Here is a 20,723-nt window from a genome sequence, read left to right on the forward strand (position 1 = left end):
AACAGGGTGGTAGGGGTTTAGGAGGTCAGAGAGGTAGGGTGGGAGCAAAACTGTGGAGGGCTTTGAAGGTGAGGACCAGCATCTTGAACTGTATCCTCTGTGTGATGGGAAGCCAGTGGAGTTGGGTGAGGATGGGGGTGATAGGGTCATGGAGCCTAGTGCAAGAGAGGATACGGGCTGCAGAGTTCTGGATGATCTGCAGCTATGGGGGGAGGAGTTGGGGAGGCTGACAAGCAGTGAGTTTGCATAGTCGAGCCTCGATGTAATGAAGACATGTATGAGGGTTTCGGTGGCCTGCGGTGTGAGAGTGTTGGAGCCGGGTGACGTTGCGGAGGTGGGGGAAGGCAGAGCGGGTCATGGCGCAGATGTGGAGTACAAAGGATAGTTGAGGGTCAAACAAGACCCCAAGGTTCCGGACTGGCTTAGCAAGATGGATGGTGATGCTGTCAGTGCCTGAGGTAAGGAGGCGCTGACGGGAGCCAGTCAGGGGAGTCTCGGTCTTGTTGACGTTCAACTGAAGAAAGTTAGCTCTCATCCAGGACTTGATGTCTGACACACATTCTGTCAGCGCAGCAGTGGTCCTGGTGTCAAGGGTGGAGGCAGAGAGGTAGAGTTGGGTGTCATCCACATACATGTGGAAGTTGACCCCATGTCTGTGAATGTCACCAAGAAGGAGCATATAGATATTGAAGAGGAGGGGACCAAGGACAGAGCCCTGAGGAACGCCCCACGAGACAGTCCAGGAGCTAGAGGAGAAGCCGTTTGAGGAGAAGAAGTGCAGGCGGTGTGACAGGTAGAATCTGAACCAATCAAGGCCAGCGCTGTGGAGGTTGAGGTGAGAGGAGAGGCGGTGGATGAGGATATTGGTCGACGGTGTCAAAAGCAGCAGACAGGTCAAGGAGGACCAGAAGGCAGAGGGAGCCCTAGTCGCAGCTGGACAGAATGTCATTTGTCACTTTGACCAGGTCTGTTTCTGTGCTGTGGGCAGCACGGAAGCCCGATTGGAGGGGTTCGAGAAGGGAGTGGCAGGAGAAGAAGCAAAGCTGAGAAGCAACAACTCGTTCCAGGACCTTGGAGAGGAAGGGGAGGTTGGAGATGGGGCAGTAGTTAGGGAGTAGAGAAGGGTCCAGGGAGGGTTTTTTAAGGATAGGAGTGATGGCAGCTTTTTTAATGGGTGGGAACCGTACCAGAGGACAGGGAGAGGTTGACAATGTCAGTAAGTAGATGGAGGTGGAGCTGGGAGATAAGGAGAGGGATAGGGATGGGGTCAAGGGAGCAGGTGGTGGGTTTCATATGGGTTATTAGTGGTGATGAGAGAGGAAGGGAAGACAACAAAAACAACAACAAAATTACATTTATACAGCGCCTTTCACGTCGGGAAGAAGTCCCAAGGCACTGGACAGACAGCGTTACGGACCCGAGCTGAGGGTTGGGGTGGGGGAGGGGGGGAGGGCAGAGAGGGAAGCAGGGGAGGGGATAGCAGATGAGCTGGCAGAGGCATGAGCGGATTCCCTTGACTTTGGATTCAAGGAAGTCCAGCATTGCCTCGCAGTTGGCATTTGAGGTGAGGACAGGTGAGGTGTGAGAGGGTGGACAGAGGAGCTGGTTCGTGATGGAGAAGAGGAGCCTGGGGTTGTCCTTAGTCTCTAAGGTTGTCTTGGAGTAGAACGATGTTTTGGCAGAGGTGAGGGAGGAGCAGTAGGATTTGACATGGTCCAGCCAAATCTGCCGATGGACAGTTAGGTTTGATTTAAGCCAGGTGTGCTCAGTGGAACACACCTGGGCTTTAAGGGAATGGAGGTGGCTGGTGTACCAAGGTGATTTGCATGAGTAGGAGACGGAAGAGGGGGGAGTGAAGGAATTAACAGTGGAAGAGATGGAGCTGTGGAGAAGAGTGACCGAGGAGGACAGTGCTCAGTAGCAATGAATAAGGCAAACCAGATGCTGGGCTGTTGTCTTAAAGCCAATATTGAGCCAAAATAGTGGAGTAATCCTGCCACTTTATAAATCATTGGTGCGACTGCACTTGGAAAACTGTGTGCAGTTCTGGTCACCACAATATAAAAAAGGATATTGCAGCAAATGAAAGGATACAGAGGAGGGCAACTAAAATGATTGAGGGGATGAAGGGAATGGACTACAAGGAGCGATTAGGTAAACTAGGTTTAGGTTCACACTGGAGGAGAAGGTTTAGGGACGTTATGATTACAGTCTTTAAGATTCTGAAAGGACTAGGTAATCTGTTTTATCTATAAGCTACCATAAGCTGTTTTATCTTGTACTGAACAGTAGATCCAGAGGACACGGCCTGCGATTGAATGGGGGTAAACTCAGAACAAATCTGCGGAAACACTACTTCATTGAGCGAGTAGTAAATGTATGGCTGCCTAAGGAAACAGTGGAAGCAGAAAGTGTTATTCTTCCAAGCACAAATTAGGCAGATTTCGGTTAGGGATATCTTGGGCTACAGTATATAGTTTGGGACATGACATGTGCATGTGGTTGCCAGGATGAAGGCCTTCCTAGCCAAGCCTGACTTTTCTTCACCCACTTGACATGCACTGGAAGTAGAGGGTGAGAGCAGAACACAGCGCCCACCCCCCACCACCCGGAAGCCAATTCAGCCTTCCATACAACCCCAGCTGAGACTTGCAACACACAGTACTTGCAAACACAGTATGTTTAAAAAAAGATTCAAACCAGCGGGCTCCCAATGCAAGCACTTCCGACAGCGCTCTCTTGGCACTGCATTGAGCATCAGCCTAGACTACGAGCTTGAAGTCTGGACTTGGTACTTGATCCTGCAACCTTTCGACTCAGAGGAGAGAGTGCTACCAGCTGAGCCAGGCTGACACAACTTTCACGCAACCCATTTGAAAATAATTTATAGACTCTTGTTATAACAACGGTTTGAGGCAGAGAATTTCCTTCATAGAAGGTTTTTTTTAAACTCCTTTTTAATTCATTTTCTAATTATTGTAAAATATCTGAATTGCTGACTGGTGGAGATAATCTATTACTATTTAACTCTGTCATCTGTGACAATTTCTTAAAAACATCTTAAGACTGTTCACATGATTTGTGTCCACATTGTCAATATGTGACAATACTTGCCTATCACCCACTCCACTACCTTCCCATCCCCCAGTGGAATTGGTTAATGATCCGCGTCCTAACCCTTAAATTCCTCCCACCCTAACTCTCAACCTCTTCATCCAACCTGGTCAATATCTCTTCTCAGAGGGCTGAGTTTCACGTTTCCTGCCCCACTATCAGCAGTTGGGCATTCAGCCTGTCTCCATCCTGAAGTCCCTCCAAAAATCACCCCTTCCCTCACCGCCTTCAAGGTCCACCCCAAGAATGTCATCTTTTGTCTGTGCTTTCAGCTATCTTCCTTCCTCTCACCCTAAACGCCGGCCACAATTCTAGCTCGGGTGTAAACCTTAAGACTGTTCAGCAACTTGGGGCAATGTCCTCCTGCTTAGGGAAGTTAGGGTGGAAATAGCGGGGGCTCTGGCCACAATCGTTCAATCCTCCTTGGATATGGTGGTAGTGCCAGAGGACTGGAGGGTTGCAAATGTTACACACCTGTTCAAAAAAGGGGAGAGGGGTAAACCTGCTAACTACAGACCAATCAGCCTAATGTCGGTGGTGGGGAAACTTCTAGAGACCATAAGCTGGGACAACATTAATTTTCATTTAGAAAAATGTAAGCTAATTAATGACAGTCAACATGGATTTGTTAAAGGCAAATCACGTTTGACAAACTTAATTGATGTCTTTGATAATATGATGGAGAGGATTGATGAAGATAATAATAATAATAATAATAATCCTTGCATTTGATATAGCGCTTTTCACGTCGGGAGGACGTCCCAAAGCGCTTCACAGAACACACTGTAAAGTGAATTGACTGTATATTTGTGGGCGAAAGCGGCAGCCAATTGCGCACAGCAATGTCCCACAAACAGTCGTAGATTGAAAATGACCAATTTATTATTGTTTTTTGTTTTGGAGGGATTATTATTAGGCGTGAGGAGTAAGGAAACTTGCCCAAGGTTTCGCCCTGCCTGGAATTGAACTCAGGTCTCTCGCTTGCAAAGCGAGTGCTCTAACCACTGAGCTACAGGACTCCACGACAGTTGATGTAGTGTATGTGGACTTTCAGAAGGCATTTGATAAGGTGCCACATAATAAACTAGTTAGCAAAATTGAAGCCCATGGGATAAAAGGCAACATTGATATGAAAGTAGAGGGTAGTGGTGAACGGTTGTTTTTCAGACGAGAGGGAAGCATACAACGGTGACCGCCAGGGGTCAGTATTAGATCCACTGCTCTTTTTGATATATGTGAATGACTTGGACTTGGGTATAAATGTTAAAAGTTTGCAGATGACACAACACTTGGGAACGGGGTAAGCAATGAGGAAGATGGTAGCAGACTGCAGGAGGATATAGACAGAATGGCAAAATGGGCAGGTACATGGCAGATAGAATTTAATGCAGAGAAATGTGAGGTGATACATTTTGGGAGGAAGAATAAGTGGAGACAATACACAATAAATGGTACAGTTTTAAAGGGGTAAAGGAGCAGAGAGACTTGGGAGTTCACATATACAGGTCTTTGAAAGTGGTAGCACAGGTTGATAGAGCTGTTAAAAAAAGCATATGGGATCCTTAGCATTATAAATAGAGGCATAGAGTACAAAAGCAGGTAAGTTCTGCTAAACCTTTAAATCACTTGTAAGATCTCAGCTAGAATATTGTGTCCAATTCTGGGCACCAAACTTTAGGAAGGATAGCATGGCCTTGGGAGGGTGCAGAGGAGATTTACCAGAATAGTACCGGGGATGAATGAGGGACTTTAATTATGTAGAGACACTAGAGAAGCTGGATTGTTCTCCTTAAGAGCAGAGAAGGTTAATGGGAGAGTTAATAGAGGTGTTCAAATTATGAGGGGTTTTGGTACAGTAGATATGGAGAAACTGTTTCAGTTTCTGTGGGCCAGATTTAAGGTAATTTGCAAAAGAACCAGAGGGGAGATGAGGAAATTTTTTTTCGTAAGCAGAGTTGTTATGGTCTGGAATGCACTGCCTTGGGTGGTGGAAACAGATTCAAACAATTTTCAAAAGGGAACCAGATAGGTACTTGAAAAGGAAAAATTTGCAGCGGTATGAGGAAAGAGCGGGGGAGTGGGATTGATTGGGTAGCTCTGAGAGCTGGCACAGGCACGATGGGCCGGATGTCTTCCTTCCGTGCTGTAACATTCTATGATTCTATTCTATGAATGGCTAATGGAAGGTGTGACTTTCTGAGACAGAACATCCAGTATAAGTCCAGTATATCTGCATTTGAAGAATAGGGCAAGATGTCACTGAAACAGGGAGTGAACAGGCTGCATGGAAATAAACAAACCCTATGGTAAAGAACAGCAACAAATTACATTTGTAAAGCTCCTTTCTAGTCAGGAAGATATTCCAAGGCACTGGACAGTCAAGGATTTGGATCAAAGCTGGAGTTTGGGATCAGAGGTGTGGAGGGCAGGGTTAGGAGGATGATTGAAGGTATGGTCGAAGAGGAGTCTTGAGATGGGCCTTGAAGGAAGCAAAGGAGGAGACCATGTGAAGGGGCTGTGGGATGGAGTTCCAAAGGGTGGGGGGCAGAAAGGTTGAAAGCCCAACCACCAATGATGGGACAGGATGGGTGAGGGAAATGGGGCAGGCCAGAGTCCGCTGAGTGGAGGAAGCGGACAGGTCTACATAGGTCACAGAGATAGAGAGGAACAAGGTTATGGAGGGCTTTGAAGGCAAGGATGAGGATTTTAACTCTATCATCTAGGGGATAGGGAGACAGTGGGTAAGAACGGAGGTGATGGGTTCACAGAACTTGGTACAGGAAAGGACACGAGCTGCAGAATTATAATAATAATAATGCTTGCATTTGATTGCGCCTTAGCACGTTGAGACGTCTCAAAAGCACTTCACAGGATATACTGTAAAGTAGATTGACTGTGTGTGTGTTTCGTAAGTGAAACGCGGCAGCCAATTGCGCACAGCAATGCCCCACAAACAATCGTGGATTGAGTGACCACATTATTCTTTTTTTAGAGGATTATTACCCTGGAAAGCAATCTACCAAACGAACTATCAAGCGGGTTCCTACTTACTGCTAAGCTAACACCCACCGTCCAGACTCACACATGAAGAATGAGTGACCAGCAACTATAATTGGAAAGTGCTGATAGAACCTTATAATAATAATAATAATCCTTAGGTTTGAGCAACTTATCACGTCTTCGAGATGTCTCAAAGCACTTCACAGGATATACGGTAAAGTGGAGTGACTGTATATTTTGTGGGTGAAACGCAGCAGCCAATTAGAACAAGATGAGTCATTTTTTCAGCAATTTCACAAAGTGACGCTTTGTGAATTCTGAATGATCTGCAGCTTATGGAGGGAAGAGTTAGGAAGACTGACAAGCAGGGAGTTAGCATAGTCGAACCTAGCTGTGATGATTACATGGATGCATAAAGAGGTTTCAACGAACAGTAATTAATAAAATCCTGTTCAAAATTAGTTAAGTCTTCTCTGAAGATGCTTTATTTTCCGTATTCTCTCACTTCCTTCTATAAATTTGCCCACAAAACACACAGTGACTGCAATTTATCCAGTGAATCTACTTTGAGAAGTCCTTCTGACACGAAAGGCACTGTATCAAGTATCACCCCTCCCAGAGAAATAGGTAAGACTGGAGTTATATTGAGCAATACAGGAAAGCATTTGCAGAAATCATATTCAGTTTCAAACCAGATCCCAACAAAGCCCTACCTTCTGTTAGAACTTGTTTGAGGAAGGATTGTTTATAGAAACTCCAAGTCAGAGCTGCCAATTTCCAATCCAGAATTGTCTATAAAAAGAAATAAAATCATAAAAGGTTAGGTTAGATTTACAGAAAATGCAAACACAAAACATTCCTTTTAGGAACTGCAGTAAAGCAGCTGTACTACAGGAGAAAATGGGGAGGGGGAAGGAAAGCAAGCAGGGCAGGAGGAGTAGGAGAATCAACTATTGGACCTCAGGAACATCAAGGTGGCTGAAACATCACAAGCTGTCCTGTAAAGGTCCTCCCACCACGCTGAAGGCAGATGTCTGCCAGATAGCTGATGAGAAACTCTGAGGCTTGGGTAACAGGTGTTGGAAGCCGTTACCTGGTGTCCGAGTTTGTGAACAGATATTCATACATCCAGGGATTGGAATCCATGTTGATTAGTTTACAGAGAAGTGCGCAGCTGCCAATCAAGTTCCGCACCTCCAACTGGTGGAACCATAATCTCTCAATGGTAAGGGATGTACCTGAGCTGTGGGCAGGAAGATGGTGGCAATACTCTAACCCATTTGATACTGAGCTAAAGTGCCAACCAGGAAGCTTGCTGGCTGGGGGGTGGTTGTGGTAGGGGACTGGGTCTATAGGAAATCGGGAAATTTTCCAAGCGCCTGTGAATGGCTGTCAAAATCAAGTCCACCATGATGGCAATCTTTATCCATTCAGCATGTCCAGGCATGACTCTTGACAACTCTCTGCGTTCGGGCTAACCAACTCTTCCCTTCACAAGATGCACACTATCCATAACTTTGCAGCTGTTTTCTTTCCTGCACTAGGCTCCTTGAGCCTCTCATCCCCATCCTTGCCTGACAGCCCCCAGCAGATCGAGGTCAAGATCCTCGTCCTATCCTTTAAATGCCGCATTGGTTTTCACCCTACCCGTGAACTTCTGACACCGTACAAATTGGCCGGCCGCTCCTCTGCTCAGTGGGCACCAGCCTGCTTCACATCCCCTAACTTGCCTGCCTCACCATCAGCCATCGGGCTTTCAGCCTCTCTACCCCTGCTCTCGAACTCCATCTCAGAATCCTGATGACTCGCCCTTCCCTCGCTACCAAAAGACCTTCCTCTTTGGTCATCTTCCCCACCAATATGCGTCTGCACCCTTTTTGGCTGCCAACCCCAACTCAGGTGCAAGCCCTAGATTGTCCAGTGGTACATCCTCCTAACAGGAAAGGCGCTACATAAATTTGTTTCTGTATTTGTTGTTGTATGAAATACCTCACTTCATCTCTACCAAACTTCAGGGCTTTTTTCAGTCAGGTGTCTGACACATGCGGAATCCCATCAACATGCTTAAGTGTATCCAAACCAAACAGAGTTCCATGCATCCCACCTATACATGGAAATTCCAGAGATATTTAATTGGAATGCACACTCTCTCCCTGGAAGAACACATCCCGCTGACCTAATTCTGAAAAGTATTAGGTGCATTTGCCAGTGATCAGCTCCAGGTACCATATAAACCAACTGAAGAAAAAAAAATTCATTAATTCCTGCAGTCATATCCTATGACTTTGCTACCTCCCTCGATGACACAGCTCTGCTCCCCCAAATTGGTGCAATCTGTTAACCTTTTAGTGAAGTGTAAGCTGATTTCTGTCAAATAAATCGTAAGTTACACAGCATTGCATCCAGTTACCTGATCATTAATAGATTTCGGGAGCAAATCTATCACCCTGGTTAGAGGGAATGAATTCTTCTGTGCTTCATGTGAGCCAATAAACGTCACAAAATACAATACGTACGAAATAAGCAGAAACACCGCATAAACCAACTGAAGAAAAAAAACATTCATTAATTCCTGCAAAGTCGAGAATTGTCAGAGGTACAGTGCATCTGAAAGGATGTTTAAGTGTCCCAATCTCTAAATCTCAACAATGCCCCACTAATGTCCATGAAGTGATCAATTTTATTTTGGAGATTTGTTGGCCAGGACACTGGAAGAAACTCCCTTCTCTGTTCAAATAGTGCCATGGAATATTTAATATCCACATGAACAGGCAGATGGGGTTTTGGTTTAATATCTCATCTGAAGGACGGCACCTCTGACAATGCAGCACGCCCCAGCAGTGCATTGGAGTGTCTGCTGGGACAAGGGCAGTCCAACAGCATTTGGCCCAACAGATGATGTCATCAGCCCGAGACTATTTCGAACTTTGAGCTGCCCTCTCCCTCCCCGGCGAAAGTCCTCTCATGGCTGTGGCAGAAGCCGGCAGTTGGGATGACACAGGTCGGGGAGTGGAAATAACGTTAGCTGTTACTGCGGTCTGTCAGGGAGTCCCTCCTGAGCTGAGGGGCTTCCTGAGAGGATTCCTAAGTGTGCGTCCTGATTGAAAGAAAGAGGGGGAGAATGATTGGGGGGGAGTGGAGGAGATAGTGATTCAGAAAGAGCGTGTGAGAGGAGAGTGTGTGTGTGAGAAAGAATGTGAGAGAGGGGGAATGAGAGTGTGTGAGAGAGGGAGCGGGGGGAATGATTGACAGAGAATGATTGACAGAGAGTGGGGGAGAGAGAATGACTGTGAGAGTGTGTGAGCGAGAGGTGGAGAGAAAGAAGCAAAAAGTATGAGAGAGCAGAGAGAGAGAGAGAGAAGTGGACAGTGTTTTGTGGTTCACTGTCAGGACAGACTATCAGAGCTTCCCTCGGCCGCCGCTGGGGGATCCTAGGACAAACACTGAGGGACTTGCCATGCAGTTTCCTCACAGAAATCACCCTCTTTCCCCAGTGAGAAACTGCTTTAATAATAATAATAATAATTAACAAGGATTATTATGATGAAACTGCTTTACTTCCTTCATCCCCCCACCCCCACCCCTGTGACCTCCTGACCAGACTGTTCCCTTTCAGAGCTAACACTGGATTGCCTCATGTCACCCCATCCTATCTACCACTGCTATTTTGCCCCTGCTCACTGGAGCTACATTCCTGGAGTTCCTCCTGAGTCGCTCCCTCTTTTAAGGCACGGCAAAACCTAATTCTTTTGAGTGAAACCTAATTCTTTTGCCTTTGGTCATCTTTTCCCCTCCCCATCCCACCTCTGAAGGCTCCCACCCCGAGCTCAGGTGCCCAGCCAACAGTGTCAAGTTTTGAGATGTCCTTACTGCACGAAAAAGGTGCTGTGTAAATATTGTTATGTTTATGGAAGGGAAACACAAAATATTGCTGTGCAGCCTGTGGACTTTACTCAAATAGGGCATCCATCCCTCGGCAGCCAAAAGGTTGCACCCCCCCCCCCACCCCCCGGCCTAGATTATTGGAATTCAAAGTCCTGATTGTGAGGCTTGAACCCCAGAGGCCAGGGTGTTACCAACTGAGCTTAGACTGACACCTTGAATAAGGCCATTGAAAAGCACAATGTCTATTCCCTTCAAACCACAAGTTGGAATGATACAGTGAGGCATAATATCTTGGAGAGCTGAATAAGTTGCACTGAGATGGAGAGGTTGGAGGTGACCAAAGATGCGGTTGAAAAGGTTGGCATTGTTGGTGAAGAAGGATTGGGGAATGAGCATGAAGTCAGTGTCGCTGAGCGGAAGGTATCTCCTGTCTCTGTGTCTCTCTCTGTATCTGTGTGTGTGTATGTCTGTATCTTTCTTTCTCTCTCTGTGTCTCTCTCTGTCTGTTAGAGTCTCTTTATCTTTCTCCGTCCGTCCGTCCGTCCGTCCGTCCCTCCCTCCCTCCCTCCGTCCGTCTCTCTTTCTCTCTGTGACTCTCTATGTTTACTGATTTGAAAATGACTGACAGCAACTGATGCTCAAAGAGTGCTGCACTGCACCATCCTTCAAATGAGAATATAAACTGAGGTCCCATCCGTGCCTGTTCAGGTGGATGTTAAAGATCTTTTACAATTCGTAAAAGAAAAGGGAGTTTCTGCCTGTGTCCTGGCCAATAATCTCCCACATAATATTGGTTACTCACTTCAGGGTTGGTTGTGGGACATTGCTGCACACAAATTGGCTGCTGCATTTACCTACAAAATACAGTCACTATACTTTATAGTAAATTATTTGATGCGCATTGAGATATCCTCCCAATGTGAAATGTAAGATTATTATCATTCATAACAGAATTTAATAAGTCATGTTCACATTTCAACCATTTTTTGAGGGCCACAAGAAAATGAAATCTACAATTGCATTCTTAATCCTTGAAAAACATAGCCCTAATTGTGCCTGTTTCTAACTGGAACCTTTTATTTAATAACTATAACAACTGACTGCAACATTTTCCATTATATTAATAAAGTATTTGTATTTGAGATAATACTTATTTATTAATATCTACTTCACATTTGTACCAACACAAACAAAGCCCACTGTTTAAGTCACTGCTACATTTTTGTCTTTTTTTAATTAATCTCACTTTCCAACTCTTTCCCCATTGATCATCATCAACAATAACTAATAGGAAGCAAAACTCAAGCAATAATGTTTCTGGCTACTAATGTGTGAGTGAAAAACAAATGAGCTCTGGAGACTTTGACTCAAATCCACTTTGTGAGATTAGATGCGAGTTACATTAACTGTGCACAGGACAATCCAGGCTGACAAGTGAAGAACGGCTACTGAGAGGTACCGAGGGTGCCTGTGGGAGAGGTAATAATAATCATAATAATTCTTGCATTTGATATAGCGCCTTATCACACTTACAGACGTGTCAAAACACTGCACAGAACTTCACTCATACTGTAAAGTGAATTGACTGTATTCCTTGAGAGAGAAACACAGCAGACAAATGCACTCAGCAATATCCCACAAACAGTCATGGATTGAGTGACCAAATTTTTTTTTATGTAGGGATTATTACCCGCGGAATAGCGATCTGCCAATCGACTAACAACTGGGTTCCTTACTGCCTGGTAAACAGAGGTGTGTGGAGTAAGGAAACTTGCCTAACGTTTCGCCCTGCCTGGGAATCAAATCCAGGTCCTCTCGCTTATGACATTACTTCGCAACGGTACAATTAGTCAACTTCAGAAGAGGGGAAATTTTTGGAGGAAAAAAANCAGGTGGACAGTTGCTGATTTACCTGGGCTAAAGAAAATATGAAGAGGCCCCACTGTGGAACAACCATGACTAACACAACTGTCAGCACACACTTTGTTACCATGGACAGGCTTTCGGAAATTACCTGGAAAAATAAAGATAGACAAACATTCAAAAGAATGTTGCACTCAGGTTGTATTCACAATCAGTACACGTTCAAAGATCAGTTTGTAAGCTTTACATGCAGATGAGTCGCACTGTCACTCTAACTGATTCTGCAGTATGCAGCAGTCACCTGGCTCTGCACCATTGGTTGGGAACAATGGGGAATAATGCAGGGCACATGTATGGTTCTTCCCGATGACAAATTTTAAAGAGTTTTGGGGAATGAAAGGAGAGTTGATCAGCTTGGCTCATGAGGAGTAAAATATAGTGGATATGGGTTTAACGGCTTATTTCAATACTGCAACATTCTTTGATGTGAAAGATATTTGCTTTACTTGAGGAAGATTTGCTTTACTTTTGACTAAGTAATAGAGAGGGGTGATTGAAGGTAGTACAGTTGATGCTGTGGTGTTGTCTATATGGACTTTGAAAAGGCATTTGATAAAGTGCCACATAATAGACTTGTTAGCAAAATTGAAGCTCATGGGATTAAGGGAACAGCATGGATTTGAATTTGGCTGGGAGACAGAAAGAGGGTAGTGGTGAATGGTTGTTTTTCAGACTGGAGAGAGGTATGCAATGGTGTTCCCAAGGACACTGCTCTTTTTAATGTATATTAATGACCTGGACTTGAGTATAGAGAGCAAAATTTTAAATTTCACAGACGACACAAAACTTTGAAAAGTAGTAAAGAGTAAGGATGACAGTAGCAGACTGCAGGAGGATACAGACATGCTGGTGAAACAGGCAGACACATGGCAGAATGATACAAGGGATATGGTACCTCAATTATGTGGAGAGGCTAGAGAGGTTGGGATCGTTCTGCTTAGAGCAGAGAAGATTGAGGAGAGATTTAATAGAGGTGTTCAAAATTATGAGAGGGTTTTGATAGAGTAGACAGGGAGGAACTGTTTCCTCTGGCAGTGGGTTGGTAACCAGAGGGAACAAATTTAAAATAATTGGCAAAAGAACCAGAGATGAAGAAAAATATTCTTACCCATAGATTTGTTACGGTCTGAAATGCACTGCCTGAAAAGATGGTGGAAGCAGATTCGATAATAGCTTTCAAAATGGAATTGATTAGGATTGAATTGTGAGGCGAGTGCTCTAACCACTAAGCTACGGGACTCCAAAAGACACTTCTCAATACTGCAAATGGTATCCGAAAGATATTTTATTATTTTTGAAGACCATTTAATTTTGCATAAAAACTTCAAAGCACACTCAGTGAAATTAAATTCTACTGTACATTGTGTATTGCATATTGTAAACTAAACTAAATAGAATGCAGTTAAAACAGAAGAAACTTCTGTGAGAAGAGGGAAAGCTTCAGCGAGATTTAGAACAAAATAAAAGATTAGCTAAAATTAATAATAATAATCCTTTCATTTGATATAATGCTTTTCATATCTTCTAGCCATCTCAAAGCGTTTCACAGAATATACTGTAAAGTGGATTGACTGTATATTTGTGGGCGAAATGCTGCAGCCAATTGCGCATAGCAGTGTCCCACAAACAGTCGTGGATTGAAGTGATCAATTTATTATTGTTATTTTCTTGAGGGATTATTACCAGGAGTGTGGAATAAAGAAACTTCTTGATTTCAAGATTTCACTCTGCCGGGAATCGAACCCAGGTTCTCGCTTGTGAGGCGAGTGCTCTAACCACTGAGCTACAGGTCTCCAATCCAAAAATTCAATCCATTAGGTGACAGTCAGTGGAGACTACCAAGGACTGGGGTTATGGGCATGCAGAGTTGCTCCAGCTGAGGATGCACGTTTTGAAATAGTTGCATCTTATGTTATGTTATCATCTTATCTTGTGGAGCGAGGAGACCCACAAAAAGATAGGAAAAGTCTAAGCGGGACGTGATGAAGAATGACTGAGTACTTCAGCGGCATTGGGTCTGAAATAGTAATTTGCCAAGTATCTTAAATCTGTGCCCTCTGGTTACCATTACTAAATCTCTACAAATTATTCATTAGTTAAGAATATTGTCTCCAATGCATGATAAACACCAAGACGGAGGTACAGGGAAGGGGCATTTCCCACATGGATGCAGTCACAAGAACAATCTTCCAACAAGGGGAGCGCAATTAATCTAAGCAGGAAAACTTAATGAGCAAAAAACAACATTTAAAAAAGGGGAAAAATGAAATCAGATACAGAGCTAAGTGACAACGTTGGAACTTACCTTGAGCTTAACACACATGTGTGCCTGTGCGAGCACACAAAGTGGCTCCACAAGCAACTCTACCACTGCAGAGAGACTAAAGAGCACAACTGCAGCCTCATAATGTGGTAGCAATGCTGGGTCTGGGACTTGCAGCAGTCGTAGCCAGACCCAGCTCAGCAGCACAGCCCACAGCATACCCAGAGGAACCCTATCAGAGGGACACAAGTGCAGAATTTTTGAGAAGCAGCCAAACACAATCAGGATCACACAAAATATTTCCGCAATTCCTTTGAACAATCACTGGGTAACTGTGAAGCTACTTCAGGAAGACAGTAGATTGTGGATTAAGCAAGACAGATGACATTAAATGCAGAAAAATGTGAGATTATATTCTAAAATAGGGAGAGAAAATATACACCAAATGGTATAAAGGATTTTAAACATTACACATTGTCAGCCTGGCTAAGTTGGTACCACTCTGATCTCAGAAGACTGTGGGTTCAAGCCCCATATTGTGACTTTGAACTCATATAATCTTTGCTGATACTCCAATGCACTGCTGGGAATGTGTTGCATTCTTGGACGTGCTATCCTTCGGATGAGATGTTAAACCAAGGCACTATATGAAAAGAGAAGGGAATTTCTCTCGGGTTCCTGGCAAACAATTCTCCCAAATAAAAATGAGTCCATTCACTTCATATCCTCACGTTTCCCGACACTCGCCCTCCTCAATCTGCCTACAAACTCCATGGCTGGCTGTCCCCTCCACATCGCCCTGCACTCTGTTAATAAAGCCCCCACTATCCATGAACTCACCTTGGACGAAAATATAGACATCATTGGACTGATCAAAACCAGGGATTTGAATGCGAGAACGAGAGTCTTGAACTCGATCCGCTGGGAGGTGGATAGCCAATGGAGGTGAAAAAGGATGAGAACGATAGGTTCACACAGTCTGGTGCAGGAGAGGACAAAGGCTGCAAACGGGGGAAAGAGAGTGAGAGAACGAGTAAAGGGGCAAGACAGTGACCCCGAGAAAGCAGTCCACCAATTGATTAACAACTGGGTTCCTACCTACTGCTAGGTAAGAGTAAGGAAACTTTTCTAAACTTTCGCCCTGACGGGAATCAAACCCAGGTCCTCTTGCTTTCAAGGCGAGTGCTCAAACCAAACACTACAGGACACCACCATCCTGTGATCCAATGTCTGAGGATGATGCTATCAAAGGGATGATGAAGAGGACCAAGGATAAAGCCCTGGGAATGTCACACATGTTTGTATTGGAGCAGAATGGAGAAACTATCAGATTAGACAAAATAGAGATGCTGGGCCAGAAAATAGTGAAACTAGGAAAATGTAGAGCCCTGGAGGTGAATCAACAACAAGAAGATTACATTTGTATAGCGCCTTTCACGTCGGGAGGACGTTCCAGTGTACAGCATTTTCAGATAAACAACGGAAACTCACGTCAGCCATAGTAGGTTTATAATCTGTGTCCAATTCTGTTCTGCACCACCACTTAAACAAGCTTTTCGAAATGCTTCTCGTGCCAGGAAAATAATCGTAGAGTACAGCAAGGTAAGCCTGAGCAGGAAGAGATGGTAATTGATTGCAAATTCCTTGATAATGCCAGAAGCAAAATTCCTTAAAAATATAGTGTGATGATAGCTGAAATCTGAGACTACGGTATATTTTACCAATATTAATAAGACTCTTAGATCTCCAAGTTTCTTGCTGTACAAAAGAGGTAAAAAAAAGTTTAAGCTTAGATCAGGATAAAGAGAATTTAAAAATAAGATTATCATTTCCTACCTCACATTAACAAGTCCAATGATCTCCTTGGAGACATAGCGCAACGTAAAAGCATTCAAGAGAAAAGTCATCCCACGAAACAACACCTGAGGATCAAATATGTAACATAATCAGCTGCTCACAGTACTGCCACGATAATGTCAATCCTACTGGTCACTTTAACCAGACATACCATTACACAGAAACTAAAATATTTCTAATGTTTCCATATTATTCAAGTCATTGATAGTTGCTATGTCCCATAAATCCTTAGGATTTGAGATTCTGTGATTCCAGCAATTTAGGTGTCTGAGACATGCAGAAATCCATCACGATTCCTTAAGAATATCGAAATCAGATAGTTACACCTACGTAAGCCACCCGCATATGGAGATGCCTGGGTGTGAATAGAATGCACACTCTCTTCCCAGAGGTACTAACCCACCACATATACCCCCCACCCCCACACACGTCACATCCCCTCCACCACCCCAAAGTTTTAGCCAAGATTGGCAAGTGTTAAGACTTGTAGCTATAGACTGTGTTGAGGAACTATTAAGTTTAACCACACCACATACCCTCTCCCATACACACACACCCCACATAACCCCCAAGTCCTGTAGCTCAGTGGTTAGAGCACTCGCTTTGCAAGTGAGAGACCTGAGTTCAATTCCAGGCAGAGGGCGAAACCTTGGGCAAGTTTCCTTACTCCACACAGAGCCTAATAATAATCCCTCCAAAAAAACAAAAACAATAATAAATTGGTCATTTTCAATCTACGACTGTTTGTGGGACATTGCTGTGCGCAATTGGATGCCGCGTTCGCCCACAAATATACAGTCAATTCACTTTACAGTCTATTCTGTGAAGCGCTTTGGGACGTCCTCCCGACGTGAAAAGCGCTATATCAAATGCAAGGATTATTATTATTATTATAACACACACACCACATACCTCCCCAAATACACACACACTACATCCCCCATCCCCCAAATACACCACATACTAGCCTCCCACACACACCCTATAACCACACCACACACACATCACATACCCCCTTCACACACACCACATACTCACACCAAACACACGCTCCACATACCCCATTCACCAAACACACACCACAAACTAGCCCCCACCACACACATTAACCCCCCCCACACCACATGTCAAATCCCCCCACACATCACATAACCCCCCATGCATACCACATAAATTCCCCACACACAACATACAAACACTACAAACCTCTCCCCCACAAACCACACCTCCCCCCAACACACTACATACCTCCACCCCACACATACCACATACTTGCCCCCACACACACCCACTACATAACCCCACTCACACATACTCCATATCTTTCCACACACACACCACATACCGCCCCCACACAACACACCACATAGCCCCCCCCACCCACACACATCACCTCACTCACACACACCACATACCCCCACAGCACACACACCACATTCCCCATACCCCACATACCCCCCACACTCCACAAACCACATACCCGCCCACACACACCACATAACCGCGCCCCACACACCACATACACCCCCCCCACCACATACCCCACACACACCACATAACCCCCACACACACCACAACTCCCCCCACACACTCATCATACTCTTACCCACACACCAAATACCCACCCCCCCACACACCACATACCCATCCCACACAAAGCACATACCGACCCCCACCCCACATAACCCCCCCTACACACACCACATACATCTCCCCCACACACCACATACAACCCCCCACACACCATACCCCACACACACACCACATAACCCCCACACACACCACGACTCCCCCCACACACTCATCATACTCTTGCCCACACACCAAATACCCACCCCCCCCACACACACCACATACCCATCCCACACACAGCACATACCACCCCCCACCCCACATACCCCCCCCCTACACACACCACATACATTTCCCCCACACACCACATACCTCCCCCCAACACACCACATAGCCCCCCCACACACACCATCACACACACATCACATACCCCACTCTAACACACCACATACCCTATCCCCCACAAAAACCACATACTGGCCCCGCGCACACACACCACATACCTCCCCACCACACACCACATTCCCCCCAACACACACTGCATACACCCCCACAAACACACCACATACCCACCCACCCAACACACACCACATAACCCCCCCCACACACACACCACATACCCCTCAACACACACACACCACATACCCCCCACACACACCACATACCCCCCAACACACACCACATACCCCTCAACACACACCATACCCCACACACACCACATACCCCCCAACACACACACACCACATACCCCCCAACACACACCACATACCCCTCACACACACCACATACCCCCCACACACACCACATACCCCCCAACACACACCACATACCCCTCACACACACCACATACCCCCCACACACACTACATACCCATCAACACACACCATACCCCCCAACACACACCACATACCCCTCACACACACCACATACCCCCCACACACACTACATACCCCTCAACACACACCATACCCCCCACACACCACATACCCCCCAACACACACCACATACCCCCCAACACACACCACATACCCCTCACACACACCACATACCCCCCACACACACCACATACCCCTCACACACACCACATACCCCCCCCCCACCCCCCACCCCACGCGCCCCCACCGTACACATCGCCTCCGTTTACCTGCAGCGCCGCAGTGTATGACGCCAGACTTGCCGAGCTCACCAGCATGTCCCGGGCAGCCATCTTACTGCGACCTCGGCCTCTCCCCACCCCCTCACCCTCGGCCTCTCCTCACCCCACGGCCTCTCCTCACCCCCTCACCCTCGGCCTCTCCTCACCCCCTCACCCTCGGCCTCTCCTCACCCCCTCACCCTCGGCCTCTCCTCACCCCCTCACCCTCGGCCTCTCCTCACCCCCTCACCCTCGGCCTCTCCCCACCCCTCACCCTCGGCCTCTCCTCACCCCCTCACCCTCGGCCTCTCCTCACCCCCTCACCCTCGGCCTCTCCTCACCCCCTCACCCTCGGCCTCTCCTCACCCCCTCACCCTCGGCCTCTCCTCACCCCCTCACCCTCGGCCTCTCCTCACCCCCTCACCCACGGCCTCTCCCCACCCCCTCACCCTCGGCCTCTCCCCACCCCCTCACCCTCGGCCTCTCCCACCCCTCACCCTCGGCCTCTCCTCACCCCCTCACCCTCGGCCTCTCCTCACCCCCTCACCCTCGGCCTCTCCTCACCCCACGGCCTCTCCTCACCCCCTCACCCTCGGCCTCTCCTCACCCCCTCACCCTCGGCCTCTCCTCACCCCCTCACCCTCGGCCTCTCCCCACCCCTCACCCTCGGCCTCTCCCACCCCCTCACCCTCGGCCTCTCCTCACCCCCTCACCCTCGGCCTCTCCTCACCCCCTCACCCACGGCCTCTCCTCACCCCCTCATCCCTCGGCCTCTCCTCACCCCTCGGCCTCTCCTCACCCCCTCACCCTCGGCCTCTCCTCAACTCCTATATCAAATTCTCGCAGCTTAATGACACTGACTGTAGCTGACAACGACACTGACTGTAGCTGACAACAACACTGACTGTAGCTGACAACAACACTGACTGTAGCTGACAACGACACTGACTGTAGCTGACAACAACACTGACTGTAGCTGACAACGACACTGACTGTAGCTGACAACCAACAACACTGACTGTAGCTGACAACAACACTGACTGTAGCTGACAACAACACTGACTGTAGCTGACAACGACACTGACTGTAGCTGACAATGACACTGACTGTAGCTGACAACGACACTGACTGTAGCTGACAACGACACTGACTGTAGCTGACAACAACACTGACTGTAGCTGACAACAACACTGACTGTAGCTGACAATGACACTGACTGTAGTGACAACGACACTGACTGTAGCTGACAACAACACTGACTGTAGCTGACAACAACACTGACTGTAGCTGACAACAACACTGACTGTAGCTGACAATGACACTGACTGTAGCTGACAACGACACTGACTGTAGCTGACAACAACACTGACTGTAGCTGACAATGACACTGACTGTAGCTGACAACGACACTGACTGTAGCTGACAACGACACTGACTGTAGCTGACAACAACACTGACTGTAGCTGACAATGACACTGACTGTAGCTGACAACAACACTGACTGTAGCTGACAATGACACTGACTGTAGCTGACAACAACACTGACTGTAGTGACAACGACACTGACTGTAGCTGACAACAACACTGACTGTAGCTGACAATGACACTGACTGTAGCTGACAATGACACTGACTGTAGCTGACAATGACAATGACTGTAGCTGACAACAACACTGACTGTAGTGACAACGACACTGACTGTAGCTGACAACAACACTGACTGTAGCTGACAACAACACTGACTGTAGCTGACAACGACACTGACTGTAGCTGACAACAACACTGACTGTAGCTGACAACGACACTGACTGTAGCTGACAACAACACTGACTGTAGCTGACAACAACACTGACTGTAGCTGACAACGACACTGACTGTAGCTGACAACAACACTGACTGTAGCTGACAATGACAATGACTGTAGCTGACAACAACACTGACTGTAGCTGACAACGACACTGACTGTAACTGACAA

At 46.4% G+C, this 20,723-nt stretch overlaps 1 protein-coding gene across 6 annotated transcripts in view; it reads right to left on the reverse strand.

Moving 5' to 3' along the window:
- Positions 1 to 18,879, reverse strand: part of rft1 (RFT1 homolog) — a 33,838-nt gene extending 14,959 nt beyond the window's left edge. For 3 of the 6 annotated variants that reach the window (XM_042339569.1, XM_042339567.1, XM_042339572.1), the window contains exons 1-7: positions 18,759 to 18,879; positions 16,022 to 16,107; positions 15,677 to 15,793; positions 14,228 to 14,417; positions 11,912 to 12,013; positions 8,525 to 8,659; positions 6,828 to 6,906 (exon numbers count right to left, since the gene is read on the reverse strand). In XM_042339569.1, coding sequence (XP_042195503.1) covers positions 6,828 to 6,906; positions 8,525 to 8,659; positions 11,912 to 12,013; positions 14,228 to 14,417; positions 15,677 to 15,793; positions 16,022 to 16,107; positions 18,759 to 18,821 — 772 coding nt within the window. In that variant the 5' untranslated portion in view covers positions 18,822 to 18,879. Of the gene's footprint in view, positions 1 to 6,827; positions 6,907 to 8,524; positions 8,660 to 11,911; positions 12,014 to 14,227; positions 14,418 to 15,025; positions 15,180 to 15,676; positions 15,794 to 16,021; positions 16,108 to 18,758 lie in introns of those variants that run through there. The other 3 variants (XM_042339568.1, XM_042339570.1, XM_042339571.1) reach the window with 3 other exon arrangements.
- Positions 18,880 to 20,723: the final 1,844 nt, after the last annotated feature.

This window comes from Callorhinchus milii, unplaced genomic scaffold (genome assembly GCF_018977255.1).
Source record: "Callorhinchus milii isolate IMCB2004 unplaced genomic scaffold, IMCB_Cmil_1.0 Scaffold12, whole genome shotgun sequence".
Classification (NCBI taxonomy): Eukaryota; Metazoa; Chordata; class Chondrichthyes; order Chimaeriformes; family Callorhinchidae; genus Callorhinchus; species Callorhinchus milii.